The 24,817-nt window shown below is 37.4% G+C and overlaps 1 protein-coding gene across 1 annotated transcript; it reads left to right on the forward strand.

Annotated features, from left to right (window-relative positions):
- Positions 1–562: 562 nt before the first annotated feature.
- RAD17 (RAD17 checkpoint clamp loader component) lies at positions 563–24,463 on the forward strand. The gene is given in 17 exon segments (XM_063295486.1): positions 563–589; positions 591–626; positions 1,555–1,809; positions 4,158–4,241; positions 5,132–5,291; positions 6,562–6,698; positions 7,671–7,723; positions 8,002–8,127; positions 8,214–8,283; positions 8,756–8,861; positions 14,093–14,284; positions 15,294–15,379; positions 15,510–15,656; positions 19,073–19,219; positions 19,952–20,072; positions 22,443–22,500; positions 23,483–24,463. Coding segments are annotated over 17 exon segments (2,076 nt in total). The 3' UTR covers positions 23,754–24,463.
- Positions 24,464–24,817: the final 354 nt, after the last annotated feature.

A 24,817-nucleotide genomic window follows, 5' to 3' on the forward strand; every position in this document is an offset into this window, starting at 1 on the left:
CTAAATGCAGGACTACCTGTATTTAAATTGTTGGTTGAAGTACATTAAGAATTACAGGTGGAGTTCATAGATATAAAGATATGCGATTCCAATTTGCTTATGGCACCTAGCAGTTTCCTTCATATGTGTACATTATTGTACATACCAAGACATTAAATATTTGTGAAAAGTTAAATATACAGGTTCTCTCATGCTGCATGTGTTAAAGTATCATTATAGCATTATATACATTATTCTATTTCTGGGGCTAAACAGATGTTGCTATAATTGAAAATTGTAGAACTATGCTTAATAGAAATGTGTTTTCTTCAATAGAAGGCAGAACTGCAGACACTTTAGAGGTGGTGCATTCCTGTTCTCTAGCCATAAAGAGTAGCTTTTCTAAAAAGAAAAAAAAAGTGACAAGTGGAAGAGGAAAAAAGAGGAGCTATACAGATGAGAAAAGCAGATGTGAGCAAGACCTCTCTTAGTAATTATTGCAGGGCTGCAGATTTCATTTATGTAAATATTTTCTCAACTTTTAGGTACTTTACTTTTAAAGGCATCTAGTCATATAGTTCGGATGGAAACTGCAAAGGTGGATGATGTCAAAAAAATCTTCAAAAAGGAAGACAGCTCCAACTAAAGTAAGTGATTTGTTTATTTGATTGGATCAATGGTCAAGAAACAAGTAAAAAAAAATTTTGTGAAACTGATAAAATGGATTAAGTGAAAGAACAAATGAGATAAAATAATAGGTAAAATAGATTAAAATCAAATAATATAGATTAAGGTGTTATAAACAGCAATAAAATGGTAAATATCGTTAGGCAGCTACTTCTGTAATCTGCATTAGCATATAGTAATATAGGGATGGGTCTGTGAAATTGAGCCTAAATACTATAATTCAATAGTAAAGGGGCAAGGATGTAGCCCTGTTTAATCCCAGTGTGGTGAGGATCGGATTAGTAAGGGCTCTATTGGCACTATATTTTATTTGCATATAAGTGTTTTTGTGGAATAACATGATCAGTTGGAGTAACAGGTGGTCAGTCAAGGTCACTACTAATTTCTTCTATAGTCTTTCTTTTGAGATTGTATATTGTATTTAAAGTGCTGCATTAAGGTACATCAAGACCCTCATGGCCAAGTGGAATATTTTGAAGTCATTATAACTTTAAACTTTTAATAAAAAGACAGGATTGTATAATTCTGGGTATGAAGAAAAAAATCCCGTTATTTTTCTTTTAAGTTGAATTCAGCCACTGACTGTTTAAAAATTGCACTAATTCCTTTAGACTAAACAAGATTGAAAAGTAAGAACTGTTAAACATAAGATATGTGAAATGTTAATAAATGTTTAGAAGTGCTTTGTGTTTAAATTGTTTTGTTTATGTTAAACAAATGATTGCACGCATATTACATATTGTGTGATAATTTTCTTCATGTTCATTTTATTAACTACTAAATTATTGGTTATTCTACTGTAAATAAAAGGAGTAATTAAATACTAACTATTTTAAGAATTGATAATTTCTATACTGCAATAATTTCTATATGCTTATATTTGATCAGGAAATTGACTGGGTGGAACCATCTTTTATTGATTTCTGTAAGACTACAAAACTGTCATCTAGCAGTCTTAATAAAAAATCACCTACGGATACTGACAGTTATCACAAGAGCAAAGACCATTTTCCTCTGCTTGAAAATTACAAGTCTGGGAGAAAAAAAAGAAAACCACTTTCTGAGGATGAGAAATATAAACTCTTCAAACAAAATCACAGCCAAATTGAACCATGGGTAGATAAATACAAACCAAAAACTCAGGTACAGTTCAATACAGAATTTTGTTAAAACCAACAATAAGTAGCTGTATTATTTGTTAAAATAGCATGTCTAAAGAAGTAGAAAAAGTACTAATGATACTGAACTATAAAAATGTAAGGTATGTGTCCTGGTCATAAGTGTTCAATGAAACTGTAATTTAATGAACCAGTTGTAGAGAGAAAGATCTGTTATTCCCAATAATCTGTTAAATTAGAGAGTACATCATTGTAGCAATTTACATTATTTGCACAGTGATTGGTTGGTTGGTTGATTGATTATGTGCCATCAAGTCGTTTTTGACTCCTAGCAACCACATAGATAGATTTTCTCATGATGATCTATCTGTAACATGTTCTGTCAGGTCTCCCACCAGTGCAGTCAACACCACTGTAACTGAATCCATCCACCATGCTGCTGGTCATCCTCTTCTTCTCTTTCCGTCCAACATTTCCAGCATTAGAGTCTTCTCCAGAGACCTAGGTCTTTGCATAATGTGTCCAGAGTAGGATAATTTGAGCCTGGTCATTTTTGCCTCAAGCGACAACTCTGGGTTGATTTGTTCAATGATCTATCGGTTTCTTTTCTTGGTTGTCCACTGTATTCTCAGGAATCTTCTCCAACACCAAAGTTCAAAGGCATCAATACTCTTCCTATCCTGCTTCTGCAAAGTCCAACTTTTGCCTCCATAGAGTGTCACAGGAAATACCATGGCTTGCACAATTCTGATCTTTGTAGGTATAGACGCATCACGGCATTTGGATATCTTTTCCAAGGCCTTCATGGCTGCTCTATCAAGTGCTAGTCTGCGGTGTATTTCTTGACTGCTTGTTGTTTTACTGTTGATGGTTGATCCTAAAAGGCAGAAGCTGTGCTCCACTTCAATATCTTCATTGCCAATTCTAAGGCTGGTTGTTCTTTAATTTTATATCTTTATCTATATATGTATGTGTGTGTATATACATACATACAGTGTGTGTATATACATATACATATACATATATATATATATATATATATATATATATATATATAAAAGTTTTTTTTAAAAGGTAAAACTAATACAAACTGATACAGAGTGAAAAAAAAGAAAAAGAAATCAGAGAGCTAAAGGTGCAAGAAAAAGAGAACAAGAAAAATGGAAAAGAAAAAGATACAAAGAAGTGGCTTCTGATCTTCTTTACAGCAGTTATAAGTACAATTATAAATTTATCTCTTTCTTTTACTTGCTGGGTGTTCTACCTATTGTCACTAGTTTGGTCTTCTTTATATTTAATTTTAATCCCATTTTTTAACTGTGCTTTTTGACTTTTAGTACTAAGGCTTGCAGATCATTTGCATTTTCAGCTGTCAGGATAGTGTCATCAGCATAGCACATCCAAAACTGTTCATGTATTTTCCATCAATTTACTTGGTATGATTTCTGATGATTTCAGAAACTCAGTGTAATGGTATGTGGGAAAGACCTTGGGAGACAGGGCAAAGAGATGCTGCTTAGGGAATGGTCAGATAAGAGACAGCATAGCCCACAGCTGCATAATGGGTGGGGCAAGAGACTCAGAAGGGACCCTCCCAAGTTTTTCGGGCTGTGAAGGAGACGGCAAGAGAACTGTACTTTCAGACTTGCAAGATTCTGTTAATGTAGCTTTACAGTAAAGTAGAATTAGCTTACCTGGTCATGTTTCCTGTCTGGTCTACCTGGTAAGACAGATAGCCATCCACAAGGAAAGAAGGGGAGCAAATTTGCATGATGACATTATTGTGCAGTTTGTTAGGAATGCTGCTGAGTAGATCAGCTTGACGTTGTCTTGATGCAGTGGATTACAATTCTTTAATTCCAAGACAGTAGGATGTGCAGTTAATGTTAAAGCCAAGAGACAAAGAAAATACAGTGGATCCTCATTATTCACAAATTCCGTTTTTGTGAACACCTACCTGCTAAAATGTATTTGTAATCCCAAAATCAATACAGTGCTTTTGCAGTCATTTGCACACATGTGCAAAGTAGCAAAAAGTTTGAGTCGTCTGATGCACACATTCCTAGCTGAGGTTGAACAAGGTAACGCTCTGCCTTCTTGTTGCAGCTCTCATACGGTCAACAAGTGTCCTGTATTTCCTCTAGAAGGAATGGTTCAATATTTGCTAATTCAGTGTTTTACTGACTTCATAGAATGTAACTACTGCAAGTAACGAGAATTGACTATAGTTGGGTATACTTTCCCTAATATTTTAATTGGTTTACACTTTGATTCTAGTGTATATACTAGGAGAATTCTAATATAAACAATGCAAGATTTAATATTTTGCTAGATAAAAATGTCTTTTATTATATGTATATTTTTAATTGTTAGAATGACCTTGCCATACACAAGAAAAAAATTGAAGAAGTTGAAAGATGGTTAAAAGATCACATCTTTCAAAATCAGTCAAGACAGGTAATATTATATACCCAAGGTCTTTACCTGACAGTTTGCTTGTTTTGAAGCTTTTGTTTAACTTAAATCAATAGTTTTATTTTTTATTTATGTTTATTTTGCCAATTTTATTTTGCTGAATAATTAATGAGGTGATTAGAATATTATCAAAATCATACGTTATATTTAATTTTACAGCAACATTTATTTATTAGAATAAAATAAACTTATTTGTGGAAAATAGCGTATTTATTTAAGGATAAAGCAAGTTACAATTGATTTATACAAGGATGCCTTGAAAGAAAACTATTAAATTGTTTGTTTGTTTTTTCTGAATATGCTGAGGTTTTGTGTCACTAAAGGGGTATGCAGGATGGGATTAATCTGTGCCATAGTTTCCACTAAGGAATACCTGCTTCCATTTGGAGAACATTTGACACACACTAGGCCATCTGGAATGCAGTCCAAAAAGTTTGTCTGAATTATCTTTAAGCCTGCAACAGGTATTAAATTGTAACAGGAATTAACTTGCACAGCATAAAGAAAGTGGGTTACTGTAATGAAATACTGAGTTATTGAGAAAATAACTATGGCTATTGTACTTACTGGAAATATAAAAATGGAGGAGAATATTGACATCAAAGTTCTGTTATGTTTTATTCAGAAGCCCATATTGTTTTTATTTATTTATTTATTTATTTATCTATCTATCTATCCATCCATCCAATTTGTCCCCGCCCATCTCCTCCCATCAGGGGACTCTGGGCGGTTTACAATAATCAATTAAAACATCAATCATAAAATAAACAGAATAAAATTCCAATAATAAATAATATAAATAAGAGTAAAGATAAAAATATTTTTCCTTTAAATATTGTAAACTCAGCTTGTGATACAGTATCTTGTTGTAGGGAGGCTCCATTCTAGTGTTAACTGGTCCTCCAGGATGTGGAAAGTCTGTAACTGTGGAAATACTAGCCAAGGACCTTGGCATTCAGATACAAGAATGGATAAATCCTGTATCGCTAGACTTCAAGAAATATGATGACTTTCGAGTTGCTTTGAATCATGGTAAAATTTAATTTTAAAATGTTCACTTCTTCACTGTTGAGCAGTTAGAATATATTTAATAGGAATATCTATTTCTGGTAAGAAGACCATTAGGTGATAGCCAATGTCATTAACATAAATGGGACTAACTTCTAATTAGTAGATTCTAAGATAGATTGCTGGAGAAAATTCCAAAGGGTTTGTACATGTCTTCAAGGCATTCTTTACTCTCAGCTTCCTCTGTATTATGATTTCCTGTGTTTTAAAACTGCTACACTTTAGAGTGGTAGGAGAGTTCAGTCAAGTTTAAAATACAAGCCGAGACATGCAAAACCATAACTGCAGCCGATGGCCGGGACTACTCACAACAAGCCCTGGACTCACGTGCTCCCCGTTTTGCTATCCCTGCTGCTAGTGTGACTGCAAGGAAGTTCTAGATGAACCACAGTATAGCGTTATGTCTGAACTATAATTTGTCCTTACCTATATTTAGTGGAAAAAGCCAGCTCCAAGGACAGGGGGTTAAACTTGGTATGCGTTTATTAAACGTGTTTTAGATTAATTGCAGTTTATTTTATTTCAGTTGGGTGATAAACTGCAGTCTTGACTGCTGCAATTAAGCTGAGGCAGGGAGCTTGTGCAGGACTCCTCACGAGTGAGCCTAGAGTTTTGTGGTGATTGGTGAATAAATTTATTATTGTTTAGTTTTTAAATGTCATATTATTTAAGTTCTATTGAATTTTTATTTTATTTTCTTAAATATTTCCCACTTGCATTTTAATCTGGTTCAGGCCACTCAGGAGTGTTGTGAGCCACATGTGGCCTGTGGGCTGCTTGTTTGACACCTTTGATCTAGATAATATGACTGTTATTTCACTGATGATTAATTTTCGATGCAGTGTGTTTTTCAGTAGATTAGTTTTTAAAACTTTCAAATAAAATTCAGGCCAGTTTTTATGTATGGCTATTGGCTTGCCCAGAACTGTTGCATTAAAATGATGGACAGGCTAAAGCACATCTGACATTTTGAAAGAACGTATAACTTGAACTCAGAAATTGGTTTGTCTGGTCCATTGTTTGAAAATATATATTAAGATCAATACCTGTACAGCCTATCTAGTTCCTCTAATTTACATGTTTGGTACAATTCAAGTTGTCGTGGACCAGTAACAATCCATGCAAATGATTATACATAAAATTCAAAACAACAGGCCATAGCGTTCTGTAACTTTGTGTTTGTATTACTTTCTTAGTACTTAATGCATATTGTAAAATAAGTATTCCTATTTAGAATCAGATTTTCAGATACTTCCTTATCAGAGCCAGGCAGCCATCTTTCAAGAATTTCTGCTAAGAGCAAACAAGTATATCAGGCTTCAGATGGTTGGAGAGTCCATGGAAACTGACAAAAGACTTATTCTTGTGGAAGTAAGTTGAAATAGCTGAATAACTCCGTTAAGATGTTTTAATAATTAAAATCAAATGTTCTGTTGTTTTTCCTCAATTTTTAGAAATAGCAGTTTAAGTTGGTTTCCCAAATTTAGTTTCTCAGTAGTAAAATCTCATTTTTCTACAATAATAATAACAGCTCATTTCAAACAGAACCACTGATAATCGGTGATAGAAATTGCTCATAAATATAGGACAAATATTTGAATTTTTTCAGTTAATTGATTTTAACACTACAGTTTTCAGAAAGTGCAAAAATAGTGGCTTGAAATCTTCATTTCATTCTGTTGAGCTTTATTTTACTTTATTTTACTGGAAAAAAGCTGTAGTCTAATGGTAGAGCACAAACTGTGAGTGCAGAGTCCTAGATTCAATTACCAACATTTCTTGGTGCCCAAAATACCAAAGAGCAACATGTCAATTAAATTATAGATTTAATTGTTTTTAAACAATTAAATAAGGATATTCATAACAATGGCATTCAGATTCTTCTCTGTTCTAAAGCTAGTCAAAATCAATCCCATAACTATTGTGTTGGACTTCTCTCTTAGGCATGCAATAAATCCCAGCTCTCCAGAATCTGTCATAAATGGATAAGCCCAAAGCATATACTATCATGAATAGATAAGTTCCACTTTTCCACTCTTCTCTACAAGGCAATGGAAACCAGCTACAGCTCTTCATTTACATAACAACTTTTTCTGGTTTGAGAGTTGTAGCTTTCTGTTTCTCCAGCTTCAGCCTTGGCACCATATTGCACTGGGTTCACCTCAAGTAATTATTCCATATTCATAACACATTTATAAATGTGAAGTAAAATACCCTTAACATGTCATTTTAGTGGGTCCAACAGATTTTAGTTCATTAACTAAACAGTTAATTAACTAAATTAACTAAACAGTTAAACAGCAGGCATGTTAGAATAACAGCATTGTGTTTGCTTTTCAACAGGATATGCCAAACCACTTTTATCATGACCCTAGCAGTTTACATGACATTCTGAGGTATGTTCAGTATCTCATTTTTCCAAAGGACCACTTAGAGAAATTAATGGGTATGGCTGGACCAAGGCTCATGTTCTCCAGTGCAGAATGGTCTGCTACCAAAATACGAAGTTCCATCTTCTCCTTTTGATGCTAAGTTGGGGGTGGTGAATAAGAAGATGGCAGGTTGTGAGTTACATAGCTTTTCTATTTTTGCTAATACAATTTTACTGATTGCTGGCCAGAATTAATGCTGTTAAGTTTGAGCTGCTGACTTTTTTTTTCATTTTTCATTGTAGGAGGTTTTTGCGGACAGGCAGATGTCCTCTTGTGTTTATAATATCAGATGTTTTCAGTGCAGGCAGCAGCCAAAGGTCTCTATTCCCAAAGGCAATTCAGGAAGAGCTATGTATAGCTACCATTAGGTAAATAAATTGACAGCTACATTGGCCATGATGAAAGGTTCATGATGAAATATACCTTGACAATTTCCTTTTTCCAATTTTCTCAGTTTTAATCCAGTGGCACCAACAATGATGATGAAAGCCCTAAGTCGAATAACCACAGGGGAGATCAGTATGGTGAGATAAATTAAATTGCAATGTTGTCATGCTGTAAGGGATACAGAAAGTAAAGGTTGAAGATAGGGACATTTTTATTATATTCCTTCTGAAGGATAACTTAGAACTTTAAAAAATGTGTTGTAAAATAATGGTTGACAGTATTGATCTTAAAAATCTTTGCTCAGTCTCAAACATTACTGAGGGACTCATAGTTACCATTGCTCAGCCAACTTTAATATAAAATTGCTGTGAGAATAAAATAGGGATAAATCATGGACAGAACTTTGAATGATTCTTTAGAAGTAGTAAAAAAAATAAAAATGACAAGTGATAAATGTTCATTCCAGGGTGGGTAGGGAGCCTTTAGAGCTTTTGAACCAAAGGAAAGATAGAAATGGAAGCAGGAGGCATCTGGGAAGTATTAGTTTTTGAATCCTTTGTGCAGATTTACTACAAATTAGCTTTGCAATGTTTTCAATTTTCTTTGTAGAGAAAAGCTGATGTCCCTGACAAAGCCTTATTGGAACTGATTTGCAGTGGGTGTTCAGGTGACATTAGAAGTGCAATAAACACTCTTCAGTTTTCTTCTCTAAAAAGTAAGCCTATATTTTCATTAATTTAAAATGTGTTAAGGTTTTGCACTAACATTTGAAAATAATATTTTTTCCTTCCTGAGGAAGAATTTGTTTGCTTTTGAGCTTGTCAGAAAAACATTTTATTATACAATACAGGAAAACCAAAGTATATCTTTTTAGCATTATTAATACTTAAGTGTGGGAAATAGCAGTGTTGTCTTTCTGAATAAAAATTCCGAATATGGCTAGTTAAGTTGATTGAATTCTTAAAATTAGAGTGTTATTTTTATATTAACTCAGACTGGTTTTTTTTAATGTTTTCCTTTTTTGCTATCATTTTTTTTCTTTTATCACTATTCTTGTTTATAATTGATGTTTTCATTCTGTTTAACTAAGTTATTGGGGGAGGTATTGGTTTCTCCCCTGTCAGATCACTTCCTGGTAAGCCTCCAGTTCTCTGGCACCACCCCCCTCTGCAGAGAGGCTGGGCCTATTAGATTGGCCCACTGCAGGCAACTGATGGACCTAACTGGGTTTCAGAGGGAGCTTGGGGTTGTTCTGGAAAGTCTGCTTCACGGTCTGGCCAAGGCCTTGGTAGCCACCTGGAATGGGAGGGTAGCCGTGGCTTTGGACCGGATCATGCCTGAGTGGTCTCTTTGTGCCCATGGTTCCTGTAACTCCCCGTGGTATATGGAGTTGCTGAGGGAGCTTAAGAAGGCTAAGAGACGCCTTGAGCGCCACTGGCGGACAACAGAGTGAAGACAATCAAACATGAGCTAGAGCTGCGATTAGAACCTACCTCATGGTGGTAAGCATGGCGAAACGTAATTATTTCTCTGCCCTTATTGCGTATGCGGATAGCCACCTAGTAGCCCTGTTTCAGGTGTCCCGAACCCTCCTCAGAGGGAGTAATTCAGGGGTCTACCTTCAGGACCATTGTGAGGAATATGCTGAGCATCTGGCGGATAAAGTTCCTTGCATCCACTCTGTGTTGAATTCCAGCCTTGATGCAGGGCCAGTGGGGGCTACGGGGCTGAGTCTTGCATGGTTATCTGGGAGGAGTTTGAGTCTGTTGAACCTGAGGAAGTGGACAGGGTTCTCGTAGCTGTTAGTTTGGCCACTTCTGTGCTAGATCCATGCCCTCCTGGCTGGTCAAGGCTACCCAGGAGGGGACACGTGATTGGGTCTGGGCGGTGGTTAATTCCTCTTTGAGGGAGGGGGTGGTCCCACCGGCTCTTAAGGAAGCGGTGGTGCACCCCTCCTCAAGGGGCCATCGCTCGACCCAACTTATCTGGACAGTTTTCATCCAGTCTCCAACCTCCCCATTTTAGGGAAGGTTGTTGAGAAAGTGGTCACACAGCAGTTTCAAAGGGCTCTGGATGAAGAAGATTATCTGGATCCTTTTCAGTCAGGATTCAGGCCTGGATATGGGACTGAGACAGCATTGACCACACTCTTGGATGACCTCTGGTGGGAGCGGGATGGAGGCAGTGCATCCATCCTTGCTCTTCTTGACACCGTTCAATACCATTGATCATGGTATCCTTCTGGACTGGCTTCGGGAGTTGGGGGTGGGTGGCATTATGTTGCACTGGTTCTCCTCCTTCCTCTGGGGTCAGTTCCAGTCAGTGTTGGTAGGAGGGGAGATGTCCAGTCCATGGCCCCTACTGTGTGGGGTGCCACAGGGCTCAGTTCTCTATTTAACATCTACATGAAGCTGCTGGGTGAGGTGATCCAACGGTTTGGGTGAGGTATCACCAGTATGCTGAAGATACCCAGCTTTATATCTCCTCCCCAGGCTGTCTGAGTGATGCCGTGGATGTCCTATCTCAGTGCCTGGAGGCTGTAGGGGCCTGGATGGGGTGCAGTGTCTTTGGATGTTTGGGCCTCCCAGTACCAAGGTTTTTCCATCTTTGGTCCTGGATGAGGTGGCAGTGCCCCAGATGGACCTGGTGCACAATCGGGATCCTCTTGGACTCACGGCTCCTGCTGGAAGAGCAGGTGGCAGCTGTGGCTGAGAGGTGTCATGAGTACCTATGATGAGCAGGAGGGGGCCCCTATCCAGGGGGGGGAAACGCATGCATAGTTTAGAGAATTTGAGCTGTTATTCAAAGAAACCCAGAAAAGACCCACCTTGACTTTTGGAGTTTATCTGTCTGGGTTTTCCCAAGCTTCTTCAGTTTGGTAGGATTTTCTGTCTACAATAGCTGTAATAAAACACTAGAGACTTCTTCCTTGTCTCGACGTGGTTCTTGCTTAGTGAGGACAAGAGGGCCTTTGCACACCTTTGGGTTGTGCACCAGTTGCACCCATTCCTGGGCCAGGAGGCTGTATTCACTGTCATTCATGCCCTTGTGGCCTCCTGTTTGGACTATTGCAACGCACTCTACATGGGACTGCCCCTGAAGAGCATTCAGAAACATCAGCTGGTACAGAATGCAGCTGTCTGGGTTGTAAATAGTGTTGGCTATTCAGCACATGTAACACCACTGCTTCAGGAGCTGCATTGGTTGCCAGTGTATTTCTGGGTGCAGTTCAAGGTGCTGGTTGTCACCTTTAAAGCCCTTCATGGCTTGGGACCGGGTTACCTGAGGGACCGTCTTTTCCCAGTTGTTTCTACCTGTCCAATCTGGTCCAGCAGGATGGGCATGCTCTGGGTCCCATCAGTCAAGGAATGTCGGCTGGCAGGGACCAGGAGATGCAACTTTTTTGCCATGGTGCCTGCCCTCTGGAACATCCTCCCTCCTGAGATTGGGATGGCCCCGACCCTTCTGGCTTTTCGGAAGGCCTTGAAGACTGGCTTTTTGCCCGGGCCTGTAATTAATACAGTTAATACAGTTAATTGTATATTAATTGTTCCATGGTTGTGCTGACACCAACAGATTTCTTGGCTGTATTTATAGTCAGGACCAGAAATATTGGAACAAGGATAACTGTTTTGGCATTTGGCCTCTGTACGCCACCACATTGAAGTTGAAGGAAACACACCCAGATGGGAGCGAAGTCAGGACTTTCAGCTGTAATTCAAGGGGTTTGACAAAAGTGGGGCACTAACCATTCAGGAAGTACAGCCAGTGGCATACACACACACCCATCGTTGGTGGCTCATAGGTAATGGAACAAATGGCTGACAAGAAGCTGCATGGCCAGGTGTGGCCTGTTTCCTGGGTTCCCCATTACCAATCAAGCAGATAAAAGGCCTGGAGGTGGTTCTGAGTGTTACATTTGCATTTGGTAGCTGTTCACTAGAACTCTCAACATGAGGTTCAAAGAGGTGTCCATGCGAGTGAAGGAGGCCATAATTAGGCTGAGAAAACAAAATAAACCCATCAGAGAGATAGCAAAAAAAAAATGGGAGTGGCCAGTACAACAGTTTGGAACATCCTGAAAAAGAAGGAATTAACTGGCAAGCTCAGCAACAGCAAAAGGCCTGGAACACCACTGAGGACAAATAAAGTGGATGACCGCAGAATTCTGCTCGTAGTGAAGAGGAACCCATTCACAACATATAGCCAGGTCAGGGACACTCTTGAGGAGGTAGGCCTGTCATTGTCAACATCTACAGTCAAGAGACGGCTTTATGAATGAAAATACAGAGGCTTCACAACAAGGTGCAAACCACTGGTAATGCTCAAGAACAGAAAGGCCAGATTAGACTTTGCCAGCAAACACCTAAAAAAGCCTGCCCAGTTCTGGAATAAGATTCTTTGGACTGATGAAACCAAGATTAACTTGCACCAGAATGATGGGAAGGGAAAAGTATGGAGAAGGAAAGGAACAGCTCATGATCCAAAGCATACCACATCATCTGTCAAACATGGTGGAGGTAGCGTTATGGCATGGCTGCCAATGGAACCTGGTCACTGCTGTTTATTGATGACTTGACTGCTGATAAAAGCAGCAAGATGAATTCTGAAATGTATAGGGCTATACTTTCCGCTCAGATTCAGCCATGTGATGCCAAACTGATAGGACGCCGCTTCATATTGCAGATGGATAATGATCCAAAACATACAGCAAAAGCTACCCAAGAGTTTCTCAAGGCAAAGAAGTGGGATGTTCTTCAATGGCCAAGTCAGTCACCTGATCTCAACCCTGATCTCAATGGAGCATGCTTTTCACTTACTGAAGACAAGACTGAAGGCAGAAAGATCCACAAACAAGAAGCAGCTGAAGGCAGCTGCAGTAAAGGCCTGGCAAAGCATCTCAAGGGAGGAAACTCAGCATTTGGTCATGTCCATGGGTTCCAGACTTCAGGCAGTCATTGACTGCAAAGGATTTTCATCCAGGTATTAAAGGAGATCCTTATGTTTATAATGATGTTGGTTTGTTCCATTACTTACGAGCCACCAACAATGGGTGTGTGTGTATGCCACTGGCTGTACTTCCTGAATGGTTAGTGCCCCACTTTTGTCAAACTCCTTGAAGGACAGCTGAAAGTTTTAAATTAGGTCCCATCTGGGTGTGTTTCCTTTCAACTTCAATGTGGTGGTGTACAGAGGCCAAATGCCAAAACAGGTATCCTTGTTCCAATATTTCTGGTCCTGACTGTATATTTAATTTTCTGTATTGTTTTAATTGTTTGACTGTTTTTTATTATTGCTAGCCACCCATTGGGCTGAGATGGACGGCTAAATAAATTGAATGAATGAATGAATGAATGAATAAATAAATAAATAAATAAATAAATAGTTCCCTCATTGTATATTAATTGCAGGCTTTCAGTATTTTACCCCTATTGTATACTAATGTCTTTTGGATATCACAAATTAGAATGTTTTTCTATTTGGTGTAAGACTGTTAATAGCACCATGCAAGTACGTTAGCAGGTTGTTATTAATATTATTAATTAAAATAAATAATGCAAATAATATAAGAAAGCATCAAACAAGACTTTTTAATTATTTCCAATTTAAAAAACCTCTTTACATATATAAAACTGTAAATAATCTAAACAATTAAAGAAACAAATACTCAGAATAGAAACAGTTATCCTTTGGAAGAATTTCAAACTTTTTAAAAATTAAAAGGATTTTAAAAACAATATTTACCTCCTTAATTTTTTTTTGTAGTCTCAAAATGTGCATGCATTTTTATACACAATGGAATTAAATAAACAAAAAATAAAATAATTCATGTTCTTTCTAGACAGAACTTTGCTATAAAAGTGTGTTGTATCTTACTATTGAAATCAAAGTTTTCCATTCTTCCAATATATTAATTCTTTTGTTGTTGTTTTTTATTATTTCCAGAGTGGCCATCAGACAAGGGCTTATGGTCACAAAGAAAGAAAAATTCTATATTAAAATATGATACATCATCTAAAATAAAGAAGAAAAAACTATTCAATAATTTTTTAGAAGACCAAGAAATACCAGCTATTGGTAGTAAAGATGTTTCCATCTTCCTTTTCCATGCTTTGGGGAAAATACTTTACTGCAAAAGTAAGAGAATCTACTCGTTATATTGCCATGTCTGTGTAAAAATGTAACATTTTTTTCATTAATTTCTCTGTTTGACTGTAACTGAACATATCTACTGTATATATCTGTTATAACACTTTTTAATTAGCATTTTCAGTGATAATTTTTGTCCTTAACTTGGTCTGTCACTGTAGTGAAAACCATGTAATTTGTATGGGTGGATATACTGTACTGTATATTGTATTGTACTGCTGGCCTCAGCAATCAAGGCTTCCTATCATGTACAGCAATTAAACTCTCCCCACTCTGCATTCCTGAGCAGATGCAGGAAGACTAGATAAGTAGATTCATTATATAGAACTAGCAAGCAATACATTTGAAGAAGCTCTCCATCTAACAGCATCCTGAAATCATGCCATCTGTGGATGTTAGTCCCCAGTTTTACATCCCTGGCTCCTTCTTCCTACCTTTTTGAGTCCACAGCCTGAAGCTGCTTATTTTGTGGCTTTGAAGATTTCTGGCATCTGCCCATGAAAGCAGTTTTCTCTGATAATATAGGCTGTTTCCTCACCAGCTTCAACCCTTATAGCATCTGCAGATATCCATAAGTTAGCACATACACTCTCTATACTAACAAGGCTTTCCATGCAATTAGGACACATGGGAAGCTGCATAAGACTTCTTCAGTACATACAGCCCACCCCAACATATGGACATCTTGGAGCAGGATGTTGTCTAATTACTTTGTGAAGCTAATAGAGAACCAAAACCTATGGAAATGTAATAGTGAAAATCTCCAACAAAACAGAGGTGCTGCCTTTTTGATACAGGCTAATTTACTGTTATATCACTTCGAATTCAGATAACGGTGTACATATTAAACAGTGCAAACCATGTGAGCCAATGTTGCCAGGATTGAACTATAAACTTTTTTATTTTTGAAGAGATATGTGTCCCCATTTGCCAAAATTCTGTTCTTCAGAGATCTAATGTTTGATGAAACTGCAGTGTTTTTAAACTCATTTTATAGGAGAACCAGCTACAGAGGTGGACATTCCTCAGTTACCTCGTCATTTATCAGAATATGAACGAAATCCCTTGATCGTTCAGCCTGAGGTAAAAGTGTTTGCTATTAATTAATAAATATGTATGCATATACAGTAGGCAAAATTCTTAATTTAAAGGAATGCTAATAATTGTTTCCATGTGATATGATATTCTGTGTATATATATTTTTTTTTATTAGGATGTCATAGAAAAATCACATATGCCTGGGGACTTATTTAATGTCTACCTTCACCAGAATTATTTGGAGTTCTTCTCTGATATTGATGACATTGTAAGAGCCAGTGAATATTTAAGTACCGCAGATTTCCTTTGCAGTAACTGGGATGTAAGTTTTTTTTTAAAAAATATAACAATATCACCAACCTTGTGACATACATTCTGTAATTTTCACAATTTGGAATCTTATGGAGAGTGAATAACATAACACCAACTGCATTTACTGTTTATACACGTATTGTTTTATAACCCATGCAAGACACAGTTGCTGTTTGTTCACTAGTCTTCTCTGACATTTCTGACATTATCTCTTGATGGGGTACCACTTCCTCTGGAAGAGCAGGTCCACAGCTTGGGGGTCCTCCTGGATTAACAGGCAGATGGAGGCTGTGGCCAGGGGAGCCAGTTGTGGCCTACCTGGAGCGGAAGGATTTTCTAACAGTAACCCCTTCCTTTATCATCACTAAAGCAGACTACTAGAATTAACTGTACATGAAGCTACTTTTGAAGACTACCCATACATTTCAGTCGGTCCAGGATATGGCCTTTGGGGAAGGCCGTTGGGGTTCTGGCTGTTATAAGGGCATAATATCTGTGCTCTGGGTCCTGCACTGGCTCCCTCTTTAATTCTGAATGCAATTCAAATTGCTGATTTTAACCTTTAAAGCCATATATAGCTTGACATCAAGATGTTTGCAGGACTGCCTTTATCAACTAGCCATGTCATTCACAACATATAACATCCTGGGAGAGACAGATAGCGATCCTCCACTTTTGCAAAGTGAGGAGGGTAGAGGTTCATATGTGCTGTTTTCCAATAGTGCACCTGCATTTTAGAACAGCTTTCCTCCAGGATTCGTTATTATGTTATTTTCTTTATTTGCTTACTATGATGTTTTATTATTTATAGTGATGGAAATTGTAATTTACCATATCTTTGATAATGGCAGGAAGAAATCCAATAAATCAATAAATACTACTAAAATGATTTCTCCAAAGGAAAAGGATCTACCAAATCATTTTATCCATGGTTTGATTTCCAGATACATTTTTGTCATCTTCATTTGGCAAGTAATTTGTTCCTGCATATTCCATTGTGGAATATGAACCAGAATAAGAACCAGAAAAACCCACTGGAATGCACAGAAGTATATAGTAATTAATCAATAAAGATTAATATTCATCATATGAATAATTTGGAAAATATTGTAATGATTTCTATTATATATCTAAAAATTTTTTTGCCTCATAATATTTATCCCACAGAAAAGCCCAGAGTTTATCAGTATACCTTTGATAATAGACAGGAAGTAGGTTTACCTATGCCATCTATACTTTTGTACATTTGGAGGTGAGCTACTTTTCCATCACACAGTGTAAATCTATGTATTTATTTATTTATCTGATTTATCTGACCACCTGAAACCAGCTAGACTTTACGCAGTTTACAGTGTTAAGTACAGCAAACTAGTGATTCTTGAACCTCTAGCATCTCCCTGTCCCTCAAACAGGCATTGACTGCAGACCTATCCAACTCCTAGTCCTCTTCCTTGCTGCTTTGGTTAGATGTGGGACATGGGTCCAGTCCTCAAGTGGCTGAGCTGAAATTGCAAAGGACTCTGTCTACCTCACAGATATTTTTTTTTTAATCGTATGGCATAGCAGTTTGGTGTTCATGCTGCTTTTTCTTGCTGGGAAATCCTTGTGAGGTCCAGCAGCCAAATGTATAGACTATTTAGCTGTGACAAGTCACGTTGCCCTGGCTGTGCCATGAGGAAGCTACTCTACATTGCACTGAGCCAGCTTTCATGCCTATGGCAGGACTAGAAGTCAGAGACTCCTAGTTTCTAGCCCAGAACCTTAACCACTAGACCAAACTGGCTCTCAGCCTCATAGATAATACCACAAGACATCACTTCTGTCTTCTGAGTAGATTCTGCCTATCCAGCTTCCAGCTTGGGGTGAATACGAGCAATTTCTCCATAAAATACTTAGCCAGGTGATCACAGCTTAACACTGATTAGGTCTTCCAGCCCATCCTTCCCCAAAAGGATCAGGACATTTTAAACAGTGTAGTTGGCCAGGATTCTGGAGACACAGTAAGTGCAGTGAAGTAATTATGCTTCACTGTGTTTTATCACCACAAAATAGACTCAAACTTGGGCTCTTATTTGTGTCCAGTTGCATTCACTTCTTGTTTTCAGCCAGCAACCCGCCAGGTGTTTCATGAAGATCCTCAGTAAACCAAATAGCTGCATGGGATCCATCGGTAGAGAGAGAGGCTGCTCTGGTGATTTTTTCCCGTAGTCAATAAAATGCCATGCAGGAGTATCCTCAAAATTGCTGGGAAAGTCCAAAGCTCCATGAGGAAACTTGCTGGATCCATCAGATATCTGGGGTGGATAATCTTAGTAGGCCTCTCCTCCCTGCAGAGGTTGGTGTCCCAGTTAACCCCACTGTTATGGGAAAGTGGTCTGTCCCTGATAGTGGACTGATAGAAAACTTCCCTGGAATCAGATCACAATAGATCTGCTCCAAGATGAATACTAGATCTAACGCATGGCCAACCATGTGTCTTTTGGCCTAGGGATGATCTGGGACACACCCATGATTTCATGGCAGTCCTGAACTCCTGAGCTGCCTCCAATCCCAAGGAGGGGACGGTGAAATCTGCCAATACTAATAGTCTGGGCAAATCTACAGCTAGTCCTGCAATGATATTGAGCAGCTTGATGAGGAATGCTGCTATGTAGCTGCAACGATGGTACAGTTGCAGCACCCCCAGCTTGTCCTTTCGCCCAGCTAAGCAATGTCTCACATCTGCCACCTGTGAAGCAGCACTCTTTGCAACAGCTAGGGTCTCCTGGAATACAATTGTCGTACCACTTCTCCTGCCCTGGGGTCAGGACAGATACAAAACAATCCTTCCTTCCCTCCTTCCAAATGGTAATTACTAACAACTATAACAATAAGTATTAGCAATGGTGGAATAACTCCACAGTTTGAGTGATTCCATATTTTAAGAGCTTTTAGCCTTTGCTTTTAAAGAAAATATGGACAGTATCATCCAAGAAGTTTTGCCAGGCAGTGTTCTGTTCACCATCTTGACATACAGTATATCAATTTCTGTCTGTTTTAAACATAATCTCAGCAAAATGTTCAGAGCTTGTTAATAAAATTTAGTAGAAAATCAGTGATTTTGTTTACTAATTCTAAATGCTAGACCTTGCGCAGTTTTTAATGACAAAGTAGAAGTTTGGTTTTTATATTAACAGAACAAACTTTTCCTAATAATGGGTTTTCTAGGATTGTCTTCAGATGGGGAAAAAACTTGATTTTTATATAATCAAGCACATTTATAGAACCAAGATTTTGACTGCTTTATTGGATGTACAACTTGGTATTTCAACAAGTATTAATATATACCTGTAATATACAAGTAATTTACTTCTGGTCCTGTGTACCTTGCTTTTAAGTCTGTTATGGAACTCTTATACAATATTTTAATTCTGCCGCTTCCTGTAGGCACGAGCTATACTTCAAACGTATAGTGCCTCTGTAGCCACAAGGGGTATGATGCACTCAAACCGAGCCAGAGCCTTTGCACAATGCAAAGGAGGAATGGGCTTTAGACCTCTTCATAAACCACAATGGATCCTAATTAATAGAAAGGTAATTATGTTGATGCTGAAACAATTTACTTTTTCTCAGCCTATTGATGTTATTTGCATCATTAGAAATAACAATCTAAAAGAGGATCACATAAGATTCTAATTTCTTATTATTCCTCTCATGGTGGAGTTAATAGTGAAGTAACATTGACTTAACTTCTGTATTTGTGATAAGCATTATGACAAGATGAGGATTAATAGAAAGATTTAGGCTTCAGCTAAAAATAGCCCTGTCCTTACTAGCAAAGTAAGATATTTTAGATGAGTCAGTAAATGTACCACTAACTTGCCTACAAAAACCATGTTAAAGAAAATATCTTTATGGATTACCATGAAGCATCCTTTGATATGGAAAATATATACATTCCAGCATCCTCTGAGACACTGAAACGATGTTAAAGTCTCTTAGATTATAATCCCTTTAAATAAGTTTTCTCGAAGTTGGAGTGCCCATTTAAGTGATATCTAGAAAACTAAATAGTAAGCTCAGACTGAAAAGAAATAATTTGAAGATTTAGGATCTTGCAATTCATTAGGTATTTGTTATATCATATTGCAGCAGCTATTTTACAGAGCAGTCTAATAGAATAATACTGAAATTAGACTGTTAAATACAGAAAAAGACTTCTTAATATATATAGCTATACATGGAAGAAATGAAGTAGTAGTTTAATGGATAAAACTGAAAAAAGTGTTTTTACATATTAGATTTGTATGTTCTGATTCCTTATAGTATCAAGAAAACTGCTTTGCTGCAAAATCCCTCTTTTCAAGTTTCTGTTTATCACCATTGTGTCTTCAGACTGAGCTAATACCTTATCTTACCATGCTGACTAATCCAATGAGAAACCAAGGTATATTTAAACACATGCAAAGTTTTATATTTCTGTTTGTTTTATATTTCTTTAGAAGCAAGGGCAGTTAGTCATAGTACAGAATATTTTTCAATGCAATTGTATACTGTCTACTTGGAAGTAAGTCCTAGTGACATAAATGGGATGTATCAAATATTTATGTTACTTGTACGCTTCACATTCCTGCAGGCTCTAGGCTGCTAACAATAGAAACATATAAAATACTCCACGAAATCCCATGTAAATGTAAGCATTAAAAAAAAAAGCACTAACCAATACCAATGTCACACACTAGAATCTCACCTTCCAGCCCAGCTGGAGTCCAGCTCATTTTGGATTTAAGCAGTTCCGTCCACCAAATTCTGTAAAAATTCTTCACAGCAGCCTTTCAGAAGGTCTTGGTTAAAAAGGCCACTATGTAGGCTTAAGCTTAAATTTGCACCAGTACAGTATCTTGTCAGACTCATGATGGGCCTTCCTTCACTGGTGCTCCAAGCATCTCCTCTGTTGTGTCATCTACCTAAGTTCCTAAATAAACCAAGGGGCTATAGTAGATCTACAAACAGGGAGAGGTCCAGAACGACCTGGTATAGATGTCCTTTCTCCCTCCTCAAGTTACAGTAATACAGATCAGGTCTCTGTATTACTCTTCCTCTCATTCATCAAGCCTTGGATGAGGAAGATCTTACTACAGATAGACCAGGCATTAAATAGCAGCAGTTGGAATCCTTGGGTTATACAAAGATGTAAACCCATTTTCCCTGAATGAGGCTCACTTTCAGTCTCCTGCCATACCTCCCTTTGCCATTCACAGTTGTGATCCAATTCCCAGTGATGCCTCCTCCCTCTTCCAACCAGTGTCCACCCCCTGCTGAGGAAGAGCCTAAACCATCTAATTCTAAATACTAAAAATATACAGAATTATTTATGAAGCGAGGTCCAATCTGAACATAACAATTAGCCAACGTTCTTTATAAATCTGCCTTGTAATTGAACAAAAAAGCTGAAGTCAGTCACCCTGTTCAGTTTTTCTTGCCTGTGGAATATGATCTGGGATTCCAGGTCTAAAATATTTGTTGTTTCACATTCCTGGCATATTTGGGAGCGACAATCCAAGGATTTGACTTCGCATATCATGCCAAAACTATAGATATAGCTTCCTGAATTGTTCAACTGCTTCTGTTGTAGGAAAAAACAAGTGAGCAGCATACACTAATCTCTTTGCTTGATCACACTAGCCCAGAATTTTAAATAATTCTGCCTTGCTAGGTGTGAACTGGACTGCTTCTGTTATTTGCTTGTGTAACTATAGTGCTTAAAAAGTTTTATCAACAGCATTTTCAGCACTCATGTCAGAAAGTATGAAACGTTTTGGATTTTATAGCCTGACAGTATGATACAGCAGCTAGAATTTGGATCTCAGATCCCAGCTCAGCCTTGAAACCTGGGCAAATCAATTTTACCTTCTGAGTTTACCTCACCTCTTGCAGTTGCTTGGAAAAAAGACTGGTATCTTTTATGCAAAATGTTTACCCCTGAAAGAGGAAAAAAAAAGGATATTCATTTATATTTCCAGACTGCTGGAAGAAAGAGGAGATGGCACTGAATGTATCAAGTGTGTCTCTGCTTAGAGAGAAGTAAAGTACCGTGTTATCATATCCTCAGTTATTAACATTTTGAAATGAATGTATTGGCTAGGATCTCATCTGAATTTTTTTTAAAATGCTGTCCAGTCTCCTTTTCCAGCCACAGTTCCTCACCCTCTTCAAGCTGTCTGAGAGCTCGCTGCTAGAAGAAAACAGATTCTTTGCTTCCCGCAGCTGCCTAAGCACTTTCCACCTCCCTGGGTGGAGGTGGGTGGGGGCAGATTAGCTTAGATCCCAGCAGGAACAACTAAGTGCATTTGAAAAAAATGCTTTAGGTTTCAGTGCTGTATCAACTTAACTTGAGAGAGTAAAACAAGTTGAGCTCAATGGGACCATGCTCAGATATTGATATGTATATAATTACTCTGCAAATGTTACTTTACAACTTTCCCTGAAATAACAATGTATTGGGTTGTTTTGTGAACTTATGCTGCTAAGCTGGATAACAATTCAGTGGTACGTTTTGTATACAAATGATTGCCTGTTTTAAAAAATGTGACTTACAGTTCTAATGAAGCCGTTTATTGATTCCAGAATGATTTAGATTTTAAAGTCTAAACCAGTTTCTGGGGTATATTATCATATATTGACTTTATATATATAGGAGCAGTTTTCGAGTCAAACTGGAAAGGAAATGTTTTTTTATTTAAAAATAGGTATAAAATGCATTCTAGTTACAGATTGAAATTACTTTTAGGAATAATTTTTGTTTGTGCTTTTTCAGCTCAGATTACCTTTATTCAGGATGTTGGAAAACTTCCCTTAAGGAAACACTTTGGAAGGTAACCTTGATGTTATTGATAAAGGTTTATTGAATCCACCCCCCTGCTATCATTCTTTACCTCTCAGAGAAATAAAGATCAAAATGGTCCCTAACATTGTTTCCTGTTGTGAAGTCCTGTTTTATAGGACTTAATATAAAATATCTTAAAATATCTTTATTTACAGATATTTGTTTATATCTGTATACTGTCATAACTTAAAGGTATAAAGCATATGTTTGCTTGTTTTTACCTTTTTCTACTGTGATCTGTCTTCATACAGAAAAGGCTCAGCTGATCTTATTTTAAGAAACACCACTTTCGAATTGAACTGAACTGAACTGAACTCCTGGGCTCTGGCCTGATTTGCACAACACACTCCAGTTAAAGAGGGCTCTCTGAGAGCCATTCTTTCACCTGTCATCTCAGTTCCCAGGTGGATCCATGGGGTGGAAAATGGGTGGGGCAATGGATTCCCCTCCTGCAAACTATCCACTGATACTGACATTGATGGGCCCAATGGGAGCTTATTTTTCTCTCTCTAGACTTTTTTTAAAGGAAGTGGGATAGGAAGCACCAACCTCTCTTACAATGGCTAGGAATGTAAAAATGGTTGAAGCTCAGAAGACTCAGCCATCCCATGCTGGGATATCATATGATGCTGGCACACACAAGTGATTGAACTGATTGGGAGAGAGGCAGTAGGCAGGAAATATGCTAGTAACTCTTTTGATCTCCATTTATTTACACTGAAAAGAATAGACAGCAGAACAGATACCAAGGTTGTAATTTTCTCAGCACTCTGCCCTACTCTGCTGTTCTCCCCTGAGTAATACAGCTTTTGACAGGTAGTTGCTAGAGCCCTAACAACATGAATTGTCTGACTAGGATGCATTTTTTTACAAACATCCAGTGTGGAAGAGACAATTATTATGCCAGGGTTTGGTGTCTTAGTTCACTCTGAGGAAGAATAATATTTCTGATGCTGTATTGCTGTTCACAGGTTAAAACTTGAAACTCTCACTGATAAGGATTCTGCAGTACAAATCCTGGACAGTGATGATGAAGGGGAGTTTGGTGAGATGCAGCCCACAATTCTACATATCCAAGGGGAGAAAATAAAAACTAGTGAGGAAAATGAACTGGATGAATTCCTCCTTACTTCCAGTCAGTATAGTGGAAGTGAACTCCCAGCCAGTCAACCTCAACCTGTCGCAGCACAAGCAATAATGGAAGCAGATGATCTAAATATAGAAGAGTATGACAGTGAATAACATTTATAAAGTAGCAATTCCAAAGCTGTGATAATGTTTAAATTATAATTTTACTTTTGTTTCATATGTTGTATCCCAATGTACAGAAAAGGTAGAAATCACTTTATTCATTATTTTCTGCAGGCTGTTACGTATCTGTCATGAGTAACAGTTAATATGGAGGGAAATGGGTACAGAGGCTTCCTATTTCTATCTGAGTCTACATTGAAAAGTTCCCATTAAAACTCAAGGTTTTCCTTATCCATAAGGAAGCATGGAAATCAGTAAGAGGAAATGTATTTACTTTGGCTTTTTATACTTGTATTTATCTTGCAGATATTGAAGGCATTGTCAATTATTTTGTTAATGTTTCAAAAGTTTAGACCTAACCTGGGGTGATGAAACATTGTACAAAACATTTAACCTAGGTTGTGTACTATTTAATATGTAAATAAATCTCTGGGTGCCTTATTAATAAATTGTATCATTTTACTTTTAGATATTTCTGAAACAAAAATGTGTACATATGTTTTGGACAATTCTATCTTGAGAAGTATTGCTAATACAAGACAGAGAATAACATGAGAGTTCTCAGTATTTTAAAGAGTTAGTTCTTGAACTTGTATTTTCAAATGGTTCTTCATTTTTACTGATGAACAGTTGTTTTTAAAATAATTTTATTAAAGATTATAATTGCAATAGTAAAAACTAATACAAACTAAAAGAAAGAAGACTAGAAAGAAAAAGTGCAAAGGAAAAGAAAAAACAAAGAAAAAAAGAAGCAAATATAGCAAAGAAAAACAAAAAGAATACATAAGAAGTGTTTGTTTTATTTAAAAATTATTTCAGATTGGGGCACCTTCATATTAAAGAGTTTCATTCTTTACTTTTAATTTAAGAACACTGTTAATGCATATATACAGCCCTACACATGAAACCAATATAATAATTTTATAACTTGTGGACTATATTTGAGCCTGCAGGGATTCCCCAAGGCCTGAAAAATATTTCAAGGATTCCTCCAGGGTCAAAGGTTGAGAAAAGCTGGTATAGGGATTCCTTGAGAGTGTTCTGATGAACTGAAC

The sequence above is a fragment of the Candoia aspera genome, chromosome 2 (assembly GCF_035149785.1).
Source record: "Candoia aspera isolate rCanAsp1 chromosome 2, rCanAsp1.hap2, whole genome shotgun sequence".
NCBI lineage: Eukaryota > Metazoa > Chordata > Lepidosauria > Squamata > Boidae > Candoia > Candoia aspera.